The 18,869-nt window shown below is 44.8% G+C and overlaps 1 protein-coding gene across 1 annotated transcript in view; it reads right to left on the bottom strand.

Annotated features, from left to right (window-relative positions):
• LOC149348688 (protein HID1) overlaps positions 1-18,745 on the bottom strand; it is a 34,145-nt gene extending 15,400 nt beyond the window's left edge. The window contains exons 1-8 of the mRNA XM_089588261.1: positions 18,500-18,745; positions 13,251-13,467; positions 12,223-12,353; positions 10,495-10,533; positions 9,143-9,196; positions 6,647-6,815; positions 4,630-4,684; positions 3,596-3,788 (exon numbers count right to left, since the gene is read on the bottom strand). Coding sequence (XP_089444387.1) covers positions 3,596-3,788; positions 4,630-4,684; positions 6,647-6,815; positions 9,143-9,196; positions 10,495-10,533; positions 12,223-12,353; positions 13,251-13,467; positions 18,500-18,565 — 924 coding nt within the window. The 5' untranslated portion in view covers positions 18,566-18,745. The remainder of the gene's footprint in view (positions 1-3,595; positions 3,789-4,629; positions 4,685-6,646; positions 6,816-9,142; positions 9,197-10,494; positions 10,534-12,222; positions 12,354-13,250; positions 13,468-18,499) is intronic.
• Positions 18,746-18,869: the final 124 nt, after the last annotated feature.

The following is an 18,869-nucleotide window of genomic DNA, read 5'->3' as shown; positions in this document are numbered from 1 at the left end:
CCTGTGTTTTCAATTTGTCATGTATTCCTGGTTTATTTTTGTTTTCTCTTGTTGTTACTGTTTAGACTGAAAATTTTATGTATTCCCACTCCCCTCTGTAATGCCTTCGGGCCCTGAGGGTACAATAAATAAATAAATAAATAATAAATATACACGGTGTATAATTTGAATGGGTGGCTGGAACACACGAGCGGGGCCGCAACACGCTATACGCCTTCTCTGGAAGACTGCGTGAGGAGCGAAAAGCGAGGGGACCTAGACTTCCAAACAAAGCACAAACACATCCAGTATAACTTGGCATCCATCCCCTTGGCTACAGGAGAGTTCTGGGCTACCAGTGAGATTTAAATGCATTTGGCATCTAGTTTTCTAAGCACCTAAACTGCCCTTATGACAATCAATCTAAAACCCGACGGGGAGGCCCAGGGGTTAAGGCGCTCAGCTGCAGAGCCCGAGTACCCGGGTTCAAACCCGGCCGCGGCGGCCGCGTTTCGATGGAGGCGAAACGCAGAAAGGCGCCCGTGTGCTGTGCGATATCAGTAAACATTAAAGATCCTCAGGTGGTCGAAATTTAACCAGAGACCTCCACCACTACGGCACCTCTTTCTCTTCCTTTCTTCTTTCGCTCCCTTCTTTATCCCTTCCTTACGGCGCGGTTCAGTGTTCACCGCGATACATGAGACAGTTACCGCGCCATTTCCTTTTCTCAAAACCAATTATTATTATTATTATTATTATTATTATTATTATTATTATTATTATTATTATTATTGCTCAATCTGAATGTCTACAAAGCACCAATCGAGTTCGCACGGTGAATAGGAAGTATTCTCCGTTGACAGCAGTCAGTAGAATCTGAAATAGAGATGGGGACACTAACAACAAGAGGTGAAAACGCGCTATATGGCGGCAAATTAAGCGTTCAGCGTCTCTCCACCCCGGCGTAACGAGGCTAGTTAATTATGCAGCCAGCTATTGCGAATGTATCTTGCAAATTATTGTGCAACTGTATCCTCAACCATATTGAGCGCGAGGCGAATGCAAACTGTCTAATCTGCAACCTGAGAAGGACGCTCCATGGGGTGGAACACTCTCCAAAGATGCCGATTACCCTGCGAAGAGAGCAGGCGGGCGCACCATGCAGCCCAGAGTCGCCTGCCTAGTCGCTTTGCATAGCGCCGCGCACGTGCGGTACCTCTGTGAAGAGACGAGGCTTCCTCGGGGTGACGAGAAGCATAATGATCGGCGTGGCGACGAACAGCCCACAGATTCAGGAGGTCTATCTCCGGGTTTGGGTCGTCTTCATTTACAGTAGTGGTAGCAGTTTGAGTAGCGGGAACAGCAGAGAGAGTAAACAGTGCTGAAGAAGGGTTGAGTGTAGATAAACGATTGTCAGCGCATACAGAGTCTCATGACCTTATGAGTACGCTGCGTCGTATTTTCCGTAGACGCGAAGAAGCGGGGGAGGTAAAAATATGGTATGATCACCACTCCAAGTATGTGATTTAACAGCCCTACGAGGGTTACCGGGGCCATACTACCAAGCCAAGTCAGGAGAATACGGGCAACTTCATTGGCACCTCATTGGCGGGAAGAGGCCTGCATTTGGTTTAAAAGTTGAAAGAGAGAGAATAAACATTTATCTGTAAAAAGGATCGGATCGGGGTGGAAAGGAATGATATTTAAAGCTTCCTTGGATCTGTGCAGTCCTGAAGGAATCCGATTGGTATCCCCAATACGTGTGTGCGCCGCTGAAGTCCCCACCAACTGTAATAGGGACAACCGAGTTGTGTTTCCTTGGTCTGTGTCTTTTTTGCGATGTGTAACAGACAATTTGAAAACGTTCTTTTCAATGAAAGTTCCCCACGGCGCTACATAATACATCCTCTACGAACAAAGAAACCTAGTTAGTACTTCTGGCCCGCCTGATAAAGGGTTAATACAAAACGCGCATCACCTCAGCCGATACGGTATCAAATGTTGGCGCTAGCATTCACTCATACACGATTATTTCACAGCCCGCGTAGACCTAAGTTATGCCCGCACAGCTTGTTTTCTATATTTTTTTCGCCCTACAACATTCGACTGCTTTAATACTCGTCCGTGCGCTCTCAAGTTTACAGCGTTTTGCCTGACCGTTCAAATGTGAAGAGGCCGCATATATTGCGAAAGGCACTATGGATCATTCATTTTTTGCGGCGTTGTAATTGTTGTTTTATTTAGCACGGCCTTCTCATGCACTGAGCTGAAAAGTGGAGAAGACGAGCGTTATCATAGGCGTGTGCCAGAGCATGAGCAAGCGAGCGACAGGCGCCCGACAGCGCCGATGAGTCAGCAGCGTGGCACTGCGGCAGCGGCGCCTAGCGGCGCGCCCCGACGACCGACGAGTGGTGGCTCCGAGCGAGTAAATCGGCATGCTCGCAGATAAGGAAGGACGCGCATGCGCGCAGCGTCGGTCTCGTCACCAGGTGCGTCACCGCGAGAGCGCGCGGCGATGCGCTCCCCGCTGCTCCGGCGACCGTGCGTGGCGGTCCGGAGACTTTTGTCCCCGATAGTACAAGGGTACTTTTGTACTGACGCCGCATTTTCAATAACAAACTCTATGTGTATACAAAACATTAGGCTGATGCATTTAACATTGCTTCCTTCTGCAAATTTCAACACTCCTGCAAGTTTTTTTCTTCTCACCATCAAAGCTAAACAGTAAAATTACCTCAATAGCTTGATGCAACAATCATCTTATCACCATTGTACATTGTGAAGGAACTCCAATATGTTACGGGTGAGGGGGTTCCCTCTTTTTCGAACCCATGACTTGGTCTCGGGTCTCAATATGCATTAATTGTTATTAAATATAGAAATGAGCACGCGTTTACTCGCACTACACCTGAAGTGCCTAAATCAGAGCACTAATTGTTATTAAACATAGAAATAAGTGCGCGTTCACTCGCACTAAACCTGAAGTGTTTAAATTAGAGATTCAATTCCACTCTCTCAAATTTCAGTGGACCCTTTCTGGCATTTACATTGCGCATAAAGTATTTTCTTTCTTTCACCACTACGCCTGGCACTGGCCATCATGGAGACAGGTCTCAACAACATTTTGAACAGAATGCTAAGCACTAGTGAAGAGATGTTCATCATCATCATCATCAGCCTGACTACACCCACTGCAGGGCAAAGGCCTCTCCCATGTCTCTCCAATTAACCCTGTCCTTTGTCAGTTGCCGCCACTGTATCCCCGCAAAAGAGATGTTAGTGATGCAAAAAAAAGAACGCAAGCATGCGTGGAGAATGCACACTTCAAAAGAAAGCGATAAAATTTGAACCAAAAGGGTTAGCCATCACCACCACCATCAGCCCAACATCAACTACCGTGGAACAAAGCAGTCTCCCACCAATCTCCAACTGACCCTGTTCTACGCAATCTGTGGCCCCCTTAGCCTCATAAACTTCGTAACCTTATCTGCCCACTTGACTTTCTGCTGCCCCCTGCTAGGCTTTTCTTCTCTTGGAATCCCCTTTGTTACCCTAAGACATCATCGGCTATCTCGTTGCGTGGTGCTATTGAGAAAGGTGTATGTGCTGAGCCTACCGAACTGCCGGCGGAGTTGTTCTGCGGGGGCCGGAAGTCGTGGTCCAGGGTGACCACCAGGAGCTGCAGGGCCACCTCCACCAGGGGCTCCCGGTGGTCGGCGAACAGCAGGTGGTTGAAGGGCAGGCCGTAGCCGACGGGGTCGTAGCCACACACCACGTTCAGCAGCGAGGTGAACAGCGGAAGCGCATGCCTGCACAGCCACCACGACAGCCGGGTCAGGAGTGAATCAGGTCACGTGCCAGAGGTCACGTGACGACCAATCCCACCAATCATGGGACTGACGGCAAAGGGTTGTCAGGCCTTGCTACATTACGAAGTCATTTCGTGCAAGTAACGATCACGGAATATCAGTGAAGGGAGGGGATGCACATCAGCTTATGCCTTCAAAACAAACCAGACATGGCAAACATATATACACATGCAAGTGACTGCAAAATAGACAGCAGCAACACAACTGCACACCAAAAGCAGTGCTGTTAGTTTTCAACTGTAGCTTGAAGTATAATCAAAGCCTTTTATTTAGCAACAGTCAGTTATTTATTGCACAAAAGATTACTTGAACCTATTTTCACTTATGCAGCCTTTCTTTACCTAAATACATAACTATGTCTGGAAGACAGTTACTGCTAAATTAAAGCACGTATTTGCTTTTTAAGTTTTTGTTACGTGTTCTCTGCAAGAAAACCCTCTATTCTCATGTCCATGCATATGAGGTTGTATAATGTTGTAATCCTTTGAGCATGTCTCAGCACAGTATGGGTGACAGGGTCCTCATCAGACAGAGAGCATCTGCCATTAGCCCTGTTACCCTAGACCGTTTGTGTCTGAAAGAATGTTCCAAATAAATAAATAAATAAATAAATATATGACGTCTTCCTTTGTCCACACATATAAAATTACCTTATACACACTCGTAAAACAAACTGCGGTGACCTCTTTCATTTGAGGTCATAATTTTTATGGGTGCTACTTTCGTTGGCATGCATGCCAGCCTGACTCCATATGCGTGAAGAACTATGGCACACACACACCTGTTGTCGGCTGATGTAAAGAAGTGGATCCACTTGTTGGGCTGTTGGTGGGCCTCTGTGCAGTCACGATTGAATGGAGCAAGCAGTTAGTGAATGGACACAGTGGCGGGCACCTAGTGAGCAGACTGCAATGATACAAGGTGTTAAAGGGACACTAAACAGCACCATCCAATTACTGTTCTCAGTAAAAATCGCTTCTCTGGCTTTTTCTGGCTGCGCTAACTTTTGTAGGCAGCAAGAGTCATTGCGTGGCTAGAGAATAGGATTTAAAAGAACTTCCTGCTAGTCAACCCAGACTTGCGACGTCCTTAAAGAAAAGTACAGGTTGCCACTGTTCTGTAGTTAACAGTGGTGCGTCCGAGATCCGTGCCAGAAATAATCTGTGCAGCTTTTCTCAGATTTTATGTTCTAAAGTAAGTGGCTCAGGTTATGAGGGACACCGTAGTGGAGGGCTCCAGATAATTTCCATCACCTGGTCTTCTTTAGCGTGTACAAACATAGCACAGTACACAGGCGTCTGGCATTTCATTTCCACTGAAATGCGACCGGCGCAGCTGGGATCAAACCCGTGCCTTTCGGGTCAGCAGCCCAGTGCTATTTCTGAGCCGCCACTTCGGCTCACAAGTCAGAGTCAATAATTTCACCTGCAAAATCAGCTGGTGACTGCAACACCAGTACTTCGTTCCTTGGACTTTTCTTGTTTACCAAAGCTCAGTTTTCAGTGAAAGTGGTTTCTCCGTGTTCACAATGCCGCGCTTTATCAAAACAGGCCAATTTCTATTTTTCCTCAGTGACGCCGTTGTCCTGTAACAATGGATTACTGCACATCCGCTCAATATGAAAGCCCAAAGAATAAAATACATGTATCGGCTCCTCAGGCTGTTTTCACAAGCATAGCGTGATGATGTCAAGGCAATTTTTTTTTGCACATATATATCTTTGAGGCTGCAGCACTACATGGCCATTCCGTCCCCAATGATGATCGGACTCCTTTCATTATTGATATTGCCAGAAAAAGCCAAGCAATAGATTTTTACAAAGAACAAAAATTGGATCCGGCTGTCTCAGTGTCCTTTTTAGTAGGAGTCGTCAAAAGAACTCTATATGAAGCACAGCCAAATTCACACCTCGAATTTACACAACTATTCGATGCACACCTCAGTGAGACAGCACAGCACAGCACACGTAGATGAATGAAAATTTGCAACCATCACTCTGTTATTCACCAACTTGGTATGTTTGTGCTACTGAAGCAGTACGACATTGAGAACTAAGCAGCCCTCCAAGGTGAGAAGCTGAGGTCATATGAGAGGCACACAAAAACTGTGGTGCAGTTGCTACTTCATCATTTAATTTGCTCCAACCCTTACACTAGCTCGCTTCAGGAGCTGCAATGACGAGTGATCTAGCAGCTATTATATCATAGTTTTCATATGTCTCACGTGACCTCAACCCAACCTTTGATGCCACAGGCATCATTGAAGTGCTGTAGCCAGAACAAAACTACACTGGGGTAGAAATTCAGTTATAAATTATTCACTGCTTTGGCAAATTTCATGCAATGGCTCATGTTTATGACTGTCTTGCACACCAATGCAAACAATACAATGTGTAAACCCCCCCCCCCCCCCCCCTTGTGCCTTTACCATCCCTATCCCTCCCTTTCCGTATCCCTACCCCTTTTCCATACCCCATATCCATACCTCTTTTGCTATTGCTACATGTTTCCCTATCCTTGCCTTATCACTATCTCCCTGTCCCTAACCCTTCCAAATCTCTATCCGTAACTTTTCCACCCTAGGTGGACGAAATTTCCAAAGCCCTTCACTACGGCGTCCCTCGTTGCCTGAGTCGCTTTGGGATGTTAAACCCGAATAAACCAAACCAACCAACTAACTTCCCTTCACTATGGTGTCTCTCATAGCCTCAGTCGCTTTGGGACGTTAGACCCCAATAAACCAAACCAACCAATTAACTTTTCCCTACACCCTCTGACCCTCCTTATAGTGCACCGTACCCTGTGCAGTGAGGTACATGGTCTGTGAGAAGCAGGTCAGGAGCAGCTTGAGCAGCTCCAGCCGGTTCTGGTCGTGCTGGGGCACGCAGGGGGGCGAGTGGGCAAAGCCCACCCCCGCTGCCCAGATGTACTCGCAGCTGTCCAGGGACCACGGCTCCTCGGGACGCTCCTGCAACAGCGGCAGAGACCCCGGTCACCATCTGCCGCTCTCTCTCTCTCACCCTTGGCAATGCCCATGGCAGGCCGGAAGAAGCCAATAAAGAAGGTAAGAAACACTCGCCTGTACGAGCAGGAGTGTGGTCAATTAGTCATCATCATCAGCCTGACCACGCCCACTGCAGGGCAAAGGCCTCTCCCGTGCCTCTCCGATTAACCCTGTTCTTCGCCAGTTGCGGCCATCCTATCCCCGCAAACTTCTTAATCTCATCCCCCCACCTAACTTTCTGCCGCCCCCTGCTCCGCTTGCCTTCTCTTGGAATCCACTCCGTTACCCTTAAGGACCATCTTCCCTTTGCATTACATGCCCTGCCCAAGCCTATTTCTTCCTCTTGATTTCAACAAGGATGTCATTAACCCGTGTTTGTTCCCTCACCCACTCCACCCACTTCCAATCTCTTAACGCTACACCAATCATTTTTCTTTCCATAGCTCGCTGCATTGTCCTTGACTTAAGCTGAACCCTCTTTGCAAGTAAGTCAAATAAGTATTAAACATCACCAATACTGCAAGCTGGGTTGTGCCCATTGCAGGAAAAAGGACTTTCGCTGACATCTGCAATTACCCAGCTGCTGTGCCGGCCACAGCAAACCTATCCTAGCAAATTTCTTTATCTCAACTCCCTGCTGCCCCTTGGCATATTTTCCTTCCCTAGGAATCCACTGGCTCCCCTTACTAACCGTCGGCTATCCATTCCCCACATCGCATCTGCTGAAGAAATTCTATTGCCGCCCCTTGATTTCCACTATAATATCATTAACCATAGTTTGTCCTCTAATTCATGCTGCCTTCTCTCCCAATCATTTTCTTTTCATTGCATAGATGGCTGCGCTGTCCTGAATTTACATTCAAGATTTTTCATCATCCGCAACGTTTCTTCCCCAGATGCAAGTACTGTGCTTCACAACCTGACCCTATCAAATTTATTCAAACCCATTCCTATTCTCTCGATCACTTTCTTGTCATCTCGATCTGCAATCGCTGGTTGGCCATGGTTGATGTATGCTTATACAGTAGAACCCCTTTACAGTAAACTGACTTGTACCAGCAAAAATCTTTACTATATCAGTCGCTGGTGATGGCATGGCTCTGAGAATGCTCTCTGGTAATTAATTGGCTTCTTACCAACCACAGTGCTGGCTTATAAAAGAAACACTCACAAATACCTTCCATCCCGCTCTTATTGTCCATTTATGGGATAATTATTTATTTTCAGCTATCACATTTCATCTCATCAAGTTTTCGATTTTATTTATGTCTTGAGGAAGTGCTGCATTTGCATAAATATAATGTGGCTATGAATATAACATGAGTTTGATATCATGTGAAAACAAAAGTTTTGCATGAACACGGCCTCATTTTCCGCAGCCTAAGCATTGTTTAAGAGGCAACAGTTAAATGCGTGACATGGTCAAGGTGCGGCAGTACCGCTCATGCAGTGTCGCCGCGCCTCCATTTCTTGCCACCACTTCCGTGTGCTTTGCGCTGCCATGCTGCAAATGTTAGTTTTCATCCCTTCCATACTCTTACTGCATTTTTACTGTCTTTCCCTTTTCAGCGACCCATGCCTCCTTCTTTCTGTGCTGATAGCCAGCTCTACTTTTTTTTTTTTTTTCTGTACACTGCACACTTTGCCTCATGGACCCCAAGACATTTAGAAGTTGGCTTCTCCTGATCCCTTTTAAGCTTAGTGGTGAAGCTATTTCAAAAAAAAAAAAACTGTTTTTATCGAATGTGGCATGTACATACTTAACTCCGGATGTCGGTCTCGCGCGTGCCGCATTATCATCATTCCGCGGGAGGTACGAAGCCACAGCCAGACGCTCTTTACTATAGCAGATTAAAAAAAAAAAAAAACTTTACTATACCCGGTAAAAAATGTACAGTAGTCTATGGGAGGCGAAATGGCACTGCAGTTTCACTTCACTATATTGAAGTTTACTATAGCGGGGGTTCTACTGTACCACTTCTAAGATCTTGTACAAGGTCTGGGAAGTGGTACAGGTCTTATTCAAGACCTTATTCAAGACTTCCCAAGATATGCTGTACCACACCTAGCATGCCCATACTATATCGTTTTTTGGGGATTTCTGATAAAAGGAAATTCTGAGAAGATACAAAAAATTTCTATGGTGCCTTCTAGTTTGTCTTAAAGGGAGTCTACTGACGTAACCAAGCAGCCATTGTTAATACATATATACATGAAACCTTTCCTCTACTTCTTTGTTTCCTTCCTAACATCAATCATAACAGTAGTGTCGAAGACCATCATCTACTCACGGGTCCAGACTTCTTCGAGCAGGATACTGTGAAGTCAGGGCAGAAGAGTAGGTCCTGCACACACGCGAGCACTTGCCATTCAACACAACATGAAGCAAACAAATTGCAGCTGGGTGCTGCATCGTGCATGTGACAATGCTCGTGGAGTGACAGCAGGCTGTTTGCTGGGCAAACCTGAGGCCTAACTGTAGCTTTCAGCTGTAGCTTTTAGCTGGCAGCAACATTCTACAATACATTTTGCACAATTTTATATCATGACAATTTGAAAGAATTTGACAGACAGAATGCAGAGTGAATCAATTAAGCAGAAAAATTTTTATAGTTATCAAGGAGGATAAATAATATCCCCTTCAGTAATAATTATATTATCCAACAAGGCAAAAATTTTAAATTTTAAGATTTTTGTGAGGCGAACATCAAGAATTCACAGGAAAAATTGCCTCCTGCCTTCTCCTATTACTACTGTGCAATTTCTGCTGTGTTCTCATATATATGCATTGTGACTCAAAATTTCTTTCTCATCAGCCATTTTTCTTTTCACTGACGTCTGTCTAATGAAGTTGCTATGTAAACAAACTGGTACATTTTAGGCGCCTTTAAAAGCACTAACATGCTAACAAAACAACCAAATGAATTGTGAAAAACTAAATGTACACCTCTTGCTGAAACTACATCTCAGCTAGAATAAAACATAAAGATATTAATTCCGAAAATGATTTTCTGTGTTCATTTTGCAGGCTGGACTCAATGTGCTTCTACAAACGATTTTTCAGGTCTATATTTTTTTTTATGTCCACCTTTGTGGACACTGTGCACTGTATATGGGAAGGTCATGTATGTAGACGTAGCACCTGAAGGGGATATCACCATAATATGGCTGCAGACTCACAAAATAAACCTCATTTTGCTAATAAATCTCATTCGCTTTCAACAAAGCTGAACTACGCCAGTATTTGCATCTGGAAAAAATGTTGCAATGGAAACTAGGCAGCGGTCTAGGTGAACTTGAACACCCTTCACAGCTGTGCATGTACAATATTCACAGCTTGAGTGTCGCTGTTTCGGGAAAAAAAAGCAAAACCTTGAAATATGAAAGTTACATACACTAACCACTCAACAGCAGAAAAAAGAACCAAAGTGAACGCTTCAGGAAAAGCTGGCTCCACTGTGCAATGATGTCATCGCTCGTGGCTTTTAATTGAGTTTTACTACCGAATGAACAGGTTGTTGCAAGATATAAGATTCTAGGCCAAGTGTGGAGAGGATTGACTCTGATATTAGGTTAAGCATTATGTGGGCCAGACCAAACAGCGTGACAGCTTCCTTTGAGGTGGATGGAGACTTGTACTTACACACAGTGCAGTGATGAGGGACTGGGCCAGTGACTCTGTCTGCGAGAGCACAAAGGGCAAACACACTTCAATTCTCTTTCGCTTTGCATAACGAAAAACAATACTGTTGCTGCTACCTTAGGGAGGTGCACAGAAAAGCCTGGAGACCTCACAAATATGATCTAAGCTCTACTTACACACTGATACGAATTCCAGTAGGGTACGGATTTGTAAAATTGCCCAGTTGAAGTGCACTGTGTACAATGAGCAAAATTTCGAGCGTTCCAAAGACTTGCCTATGGCCTTGCACATGACACGAACGTGGGAGTTGCGACCACACCCACAAGCATTAAATGATACCCTAACATAGGATGATGCTGTGATCGCCAGTCACATAGCATGCACCGCTAGCACTCAGCAATGACACATGGCCGCCACAATGTGGATGCCATGACTGCCATGCATTCATGCAGTACGCACTGCAAGTGCCGAGCTTTGATGGATGGCCCCCTAAGCACCAATGGTGCAATAGCCAGTTGCACAGTACGCACTGCAAGCACCTAATGGAGGCATTTGACCATTAATAAATCCCATGAACTATAAATTAATCCGTGTGAGTGCGTTTCCTGTGCTTCAGCATGCGGATTTTTGTTTGTTTTTTCATGACAGGAATTTAGGGTAATATGGATATTCTTCGTGACACTGTGAGATTGATATCAACAAGGTTCTGCGGTTAATTTGTGTCATTTGAAACATTTTAAGAATGAAATTTAAACATATAGAATTTCATTGTGAGACTTAAAAAATATCGAAGAAGCGTAGCTTGTTGGGCCAGTTGGTGCATGGTATGTAGAAAACCAGCGAAAAGGACGCATTCACAAGGAGGAGAAGTACACAGGACAACGCTGGAAAAATATCACCTCAAATTTTGCCTTCAGCACCTGTTAACTGGATTCAGGGTGACGTGTAGACCAGTACATGCAGGAATAAAACTCAAAAGGGTGTCAAACGACAAATCAGAGGTGAGCAGACAGGCTCGTGAAAACTCAGACACATTCAGTACACACACCACTAAGTCAAATACTTAAGTATTAGATGCCAGAGAAACTCCCCATATTTTTGAGCAGTTGTCCACAGTAAGCAGCGAAATAAAGAAGCTTTCTGGTGCAATTACAGCTAAAGATCGGCAACCACTGAATAAATGTTGCTTTCCACATTTCTTCATGAAGCGCAGCAATATGTCTTAATTCGTGCAGCACATTTATTATATAGCTATGGCTGGAAAACTCAAGCACTGAAAGCAGCTCATTGCCTCATCTCTGGCTCTCAAATGGGTAACTGTACAATGTAAACACTAAACAATAAAAACAAAGCTTTACAAAAAAAAAAAAAAAGAGTACTCATTCATTTTCAAATAACAAGTGACTCTTGACAATTAGACCTCAGGGAGGGGACAGAAATTGTTTTCAAATTCTATGCATAATTTAAATTAATAAGAACCTTTCCAATGTACACGATGAAAGCAAATGAGTTCACATTAATTCAAGTCCCCTGTTCACTGATCTTATCCGAAATCATAATAGGGTTGCACACTGCAAATTGCTATGGGCAAAAACACCACAAAAGATGTGAGAAGTGAATGCATATACGCATATCAAAATACATTTTCACACTGTTCAGGTTCAGACAACCGAACAAAGGCAAGGCGCAGATATCTTTCCTGAAGAAGAAACGTCTCCCCCTCATCACCTGTGCTCCTCCATTGGTGGAGGCTCCGTCCTCGGCTGCACCCGGCAGGCTGGACCAGAAGAAGCCTCGCCAGTCCGAGTCCTCGAAGATGTACGGCAGAATGCGCGTCAGCAGCCGCACACAGTTCAGCACTGCGCACACGCACCCAAAAGGCCCACACAATTTGTTCAAGTGACCTGCTCTTCCATTTCCACGCTCCTGTCTCCATGTTACCATTCCACCTTATTCCCCAGAATTCCAGCCCACATCTTGTTTTATTTCAGCAGAGCACCAGTTCTTTGCAGAAAAAGTTCTATTAATTAATTAAACCCTCTTGATGTCAGCCGAAACGTTAACAATACAGATTAGTTCTCTCCCCAATACAACCGAATTAAAATTTTATAGGTATTATCTGAATTCCTACTCCTGAGCTAGACTGCAAGACATTTTCCTTTCAGTTATTTGCTACACGCACCTCCTTTTACTGTGCCAAACATGAAAGACGACACTAAGGACTGCACAACACAAGCTGTAATAACGGAGCAATTACTCATTGACATCCACACGAGCGCAGCCATACAGCTACAAAGGAAAGCTGTACAGCTTTCTCAGAAACTTCGTAGGTAAAGAAAAAATTGTCCTGGTCCGAGGTTCGAACCTGGGACCACCGCTCCACTGCAGCAGTTCCCGGGTTCGAACTCCGGACCAGGACGAATTTTTCTTTAACTATGAAGCTTCTGAGAAAGCTGTATAGCTTTCCTTTGTGGCCGTATGGCTGTGCTCGGGTGGATGTCGATAAGTAATCACTCCCTTATTACAAAATTACTCCACCATGGGGGATTCCCCTACACATTTGACCGTAACACAAGCCCTGACATCCAACAGTCTTTACAGTCCTTATAGTGTTCCCTTTCACGTTTGATGTAGTAAAATTACTTACATATAATTAACAAGCCTGCATCATTACCTTGGGTGTAATGCAATCTTTGCTAATGCTGCAAGCACCACTACAATCAAAGAAGGCAAAAGGATGTAGGCGGATGACGTACCGGCAGTCTGCTGAATGGCCGTGTTGCAGAGGGAATCGGCGGCGCGCACCAAGCGTTCCACGGCCTTGTAGCACAGGGTGGCCAGGTTGGAGGGGGCCTCTTCACGCAGAGCCCGGATCTCAGCTGCCGGCACCAGGGCGAAGACATCCTGGGCGCCCTGCAGGCCAGACTCGCCCCAGAACTGCTCCCAGAAGGCCTCGTCACGGGCCTCAATGGGCTGCACATGCAAGACCAGGGACAGTGAATGGAAAGCCTATTCTTGCTTATGGTAAAGAGATAATGCGAAAAGGACGCCAAAGAAGAGATAAAGGCCACTGACTTGCAACCGTAATTGATTATAAAAGTGTGTGTGTCACAGAAACAAAAACAAGTAGAAAACAGCGTCAACCACAGCACAGGGAAACATCCTAATCTGCATCAAACAAATCTCTCAGCCTTTTGCGCAGCAATATTTATGGTCCACTAAGGTGCTTGTCACTTCATGAGATGACTAATTGTTCAATAAACGCTTGCAAACAACAACCAATTCCTAGGCACTCTAATTGTTAGTGTTTATGTGCAAAATACCTGTTGTAGCCCAATCAGATAAAATGAAACCAGGGTTAGAAAAGTACAGTAGTTCCATTTTAATTCCACTGCATGGTGCACTGTGCCGTGCTGTCACTGGCAGCTCCCATTAATTCTGCCGTGCATGACAATGAGTCACAAATGAATAAAGAGGTGGAAATGATTTCGCGAAGCTATATTTTATAAATAAATATAGTGCCATATAATTACAACCAAGTCAGATATGTTCTACTAATACTCCGGCTTATCTCCAATCCTAAAAGCATTAAATGCATTCACCGTATGCAGCAGGGGCCACATCAAGGTCACATGAGACTTCCTTCCCAACATATTTCATCATAACACGATCCCCTGGGTTGACTGCTGCTGTTATTCACTGGTTCAGCTCAATCAGGTTAATGGGTAGTAGCAAAACAAAAACACTGTCTCTGATCTACTCCCACAAGAAGAAGTCACAGGGGGTGAGGCTACTTAGTAATGCAGAACACCTTCCGCCGAGGAGTCTCCACTGCAGTGTGACCATGCAACTGAGGGCGAGGCATGTCGGGATCGGACAAAGCGATAGAATGCTCTGGCAGTCTTGTGGCTACTACTGAGAACTTTGAAACCCACACTTTGTACTGGTTTATGACGCATTCCATGAAGTTTTTAGAGGACTGAGAAATGGAGGTTGAAAATCGATCATTCTTGAATGACTCTGTATTACACTAGCTCAGGCTAAGATTCGCTCGTGGCTTCAAAGTTGCTTGGCCATACCCACCAAATGAAAGGAAGAGAATGTTGACTTGCCACACTGCCAATTAAAAATACACATCAGGATATGAAACAAAATTTGCACTGAACAGCTTAACACTACCCGGTGCTACATAAGAAAGCTTTGTATTCACTAATTAGCCACCATCTGACTACCTAATGAAACTCAGCCATGTTAAACCAAACTTAATTATCAAGCTCCCTTTATAGCTCTACAGTAAAGAGGCTTCGTATTCACTAATTAGCCACCATCTGACTACTTAACGATACTCAGCCGTGTTAAACCTAATTTAATTATCAAGCTCCCATTATAGCTCTACAGGAGCCAGCAGTCTAAGCCTGCAGTTTTAACATGACAGTTGTCCTCAAAATGCTTATGTAGAGCTACTGTTGGCATTCTTCAGGCCTAATAACATACTTCGTCCCCTACTCAATCTCTCTTTGCTGAATCGCGACTGTTTAAAGGATAGACAGAGCCTGAACTGCACTTGTAAATGTCTGCTCAGCAACTGTCCCCTCATTTTCCTCTCTGCAAATTAGCCTGACTTGTAGTGCTTGCTAAGATCCAGCTACAAATTATACCACAAAGGTATGTATCACAATTATGTATCAACGTAAAGGAGAACCTTTGCTAGACGGTGCTAACTTGGCAACTAAATCTCTGTCCTCATGTCCTCAGCATGATTATTTTACTTTTGCATCCAGCACACATCCCCAACCCCTCACTGTACTGTATCACTCTCTTAGCATGTTGTCGAGCAACTTCTTAGCCAACCCAGCATCACCATACTAATTCCAACCTTACAGTCTCCGAGAAAACATCTCATTTTAAAATATATATACATATTGGTTTGCTCTGTGCTCTCCGATTCCGGAGTGCTCTGAAATGGCAATTTATGGGTGCTTGAATGAGCCTAATAATGAACAGCTATGAGACATTCGAAAGCTGGTTTGACAAACTGCGCTTGAAAAGCTGAAAGGTATCGTATGAAAACTACTCCAGTGTGTTCTAAAGAGGCTTGCATGCAATAACAACTGAAGTCCTTGGATGGCAACTGCCTTACGCATAGTGCAATGCGTGCTTAAAAGAGCAATGCTCGAAGCAGCATCTGACCTTTGATGCCTGCCCAACTGCTGAGATAGACTCTTACTGAACAACAAATGCCACCATCAACTTGCTCTGCTGATTGTTTGCATTCTTTTTTGTATTGTTTGTTACTGCCTGTCTTTTTTTTTTACTCCTAGCTTTTCAATCAGCATTGTAATAAGGGAGTAATTACTCATTGACATCCACCCAAGCGCAGCCATACGGCTACAAAGGAAAGCTATACAGCTTTCTCAGAAACTTCGTAGTTAAAGAAAAATTTGTCCTGCTCTGGAGTTCGAACCCGGGACTGTCGTCTCACTGGATTAGACTCTTTACCAACTGAGCTAACCGGGATGGCTAGCTTATGGTAGGGCGAGAGCGAATTGGTCAATAACTCAAAGTGGAAACAGTGTTGGTCGAATGTTTAGGGGAACCCACCCCCAGGTGGAGTTTAGAGGACAAATGTCTAGGGGAAAGCCTCGCACTCCACCTTGCGGTTCCCCCTAATCATTTGTCCATTAGCATTCCTTTCAACAAGACAGGGGTGACATCTGTCCACACAGTGGCTATAGTCTGAGACAGGATTGATCAAGGGGGCAGCATCTTCTAAAATTTCAATGCTTCCTTGCCCTTCTCGACTATTACAGGTGCTGTGCCCCTAAAGAAATGCATCTGCTTCACACACAGCAAACTCTCCCAATCAACCACTGTACGTACAGCGGACATATGACGTACGGCCCTTTTCAGATATCCGGATATCCGTGGGAGATCCGCCGCTTTCCGACGGATATTATGCTGCTTTCATTACCATTTCTTAAGACGTCTTCATCAGCAACACAATATATGAAATACACTTTGCATTTTTCAATGCAGGAAGCACGGTTAAGGGTTAAAAAGATAAATACTGCAGCAATATTCCACAAACAGTACAGCAACAATGCCAGCAATTATCATGTTCATGAGAAATTATCATGTTCTTGAGACCCAAACAGGCAACATGCTTGAGTGCTTGACACTGAGAATAGCTCCATCTGATTTTTATTCTTAGTAAACATTGATTTCACGGCTCATTCTGAGTATGCCGATGTTTGCCTGGCAGTAAAAGGTGCATTTATTGCTAAGAAAATTCAATTGCAAAAATTTTCCTCACACTCGATTCACACTCTTCACACTCGTGACATCAAGATCAAAAAGGATTCTGTGATCACAGTTCAAGAGCAAATAGTAGTGCAGCCTAATTTCAAAGGTCTGGGCACAAATAAACTGCCTTGATGTCATTCTGGGTTTATAAACAGCTAGTAGTGGCGATACCTGTATTTAAATTTTTTTCACCTTTTTCGTCTCATAAAAGCTGTTTTCAGTTAAGTTTTACATGTGCATTATGGAAAACTAAAAGATGAAATCACTAATCCAAGAAATTTCCAATATTTCAATGGTACGAAACCTAAACTTGAACCTGGTGCACTTGGTTGTTACGTGCACATCTATGCACGTTTTCCTGTTGAAATGAGTACCATACTACTTAAGTATTCCTTGCAGAAATGGAAAGGAAACATGGCCCTGACATAATACCTCGGAGAACAATTCCTCTACAAACAATGTTCATGCATGCAACACCCTCGGCTATGCATCACGTTGCTCGTCTATTATAACTGATGATGATTAATCTGCTGCATTCACAATTGATGCCTGTCCCTCCAATATGAATGGGAATACTGAACATTCAATTTGTAATTACTCATTAATTATGTGTGACAAGCACATTTTTTCCTGCTTTTAACTTGTTTTCCTCTAAAAACCACTTTCAACTTAAATAGAGAAAGAACCAAAAAATTCTTTTTTCTTTTTTTTTTTGCAAACTGGTTGTTCCCTTTTATACTGGAGGAGTTGTGTATGTTGCGAGCATATACCAGCCAAAGTTAGAGCTAGCATGGCCTGCCTACATGGTCAAACATGTAGACAAGAAAGCAACCACACACCAGATTATCACGTGCAGTTGAAGAGCCCAAACCTGCCAAAAACAATTTTCACAACTAGAAATATCTGAAACCAGCTTGACTGGGATTCGCTCCGAACATTGGAACCATCAGCTGCAATGAAATAATTAATAATTTGATAAACTGATAATATTTTTACATACCTATACGTGCTTTAACTGGAGAATTTGGCGCTGCTTGACACATCAACTGCAACGCGTACGGCAGTAATTTTTTGCCCATAGTCACGATGTTCTCTCCTTCCCAATTTTTTTTTTTTTGTTAAATTCGACACCAACGAACCCGTCATTTACGCAATTTGTGCAGTCCGTAAGCACGCTCGGTACTGCCAGATAATCAACAGAAAAACCGGCCGTAACCGGATGCGATATATGCGCGCAACTGAATAAACCACATCCTTTCCACGGAGATCGATTTCTCGAGAGGAGCATATTGTTTTCTCCGGACAGGCAACAAGCCTAGCCTCCGCGACCACTCCATCGTCAAGCTGTCATTTTGACGACTTGCGGCACATAAGCTAGCCACAAAAGGTCTGTGCCAAGTCGGCAGCGAAAGCCAACAAGAAACCTCGACAGCGGCGGACCTAGGCGCGCCCGTACAGAGCAAACTGCACTGCCAAGTTTAGGATGCGGCCACGCGAAATGAGTAATCCCTTCGATTGAGGCTGTTTCGACCCCAAGGTACTGCGCGAAGCAGCCGGTATTAGCATGCAAATGATAAAACGGTCCGCGTTGAAAAGCGACCGAGCCAAGACCCGAGCCCGTGACATGGCTGCGTCGGCGAGTCCAGAGCACCGCGCGCGCGCGGCGGGCTCGCTAGCATATGCCGCGCCGCACACCACACACCTGCGTCTTCGTCGTCAGCTGGATCACAGCTTTCCTGAAGTTGAGCTTGGAGTCCGTGTTCCCCATGGCGCCGGCCGGTGAGCGCTCGCCGCTGCCGCAGGCGCGGACCGAGTAGAGCGGTGAGTACGGCCCGTCAAAGCCGCCTCGCACGCGCGACTCGCCAACGCACACCCGAAAAACGGAACCAACGCGGACGCAAGATGCGCGGACCAGCCGGTGACATTTACGGCATCGCGACAAGTCGCCGTTACGCCCCACCGCAACCTTACGTAGCGGCTCGACGGCAGCTGCTCCTCGATCCAGTGAAAGCCGATTGCAGGCTGGTAAGTTTTAAAACTGCAATAGCTACAAGTTATGCACAATTTCTCAC

This window comes from Amblyomma mixtum, chromosome 4 (genome assembly GCF_055824585.1).
Source record: "Amblyomma mixtum isolate Tamu chromosome 4, ASM5582458v1, whole genome shotgun sequence".
Taxonomy (NCBI): domain Eukaryota; kingdom Metazoa; phylum Arthropoda; class Arachnida; order Ixodida; family Ixodidae; genus Amblyomma; species Amblyomma mixtum.
Note: the sequence above shows the minus strand (reverse complement) of the source record. Positions and strands in the feature narration are given on the sequence as shown.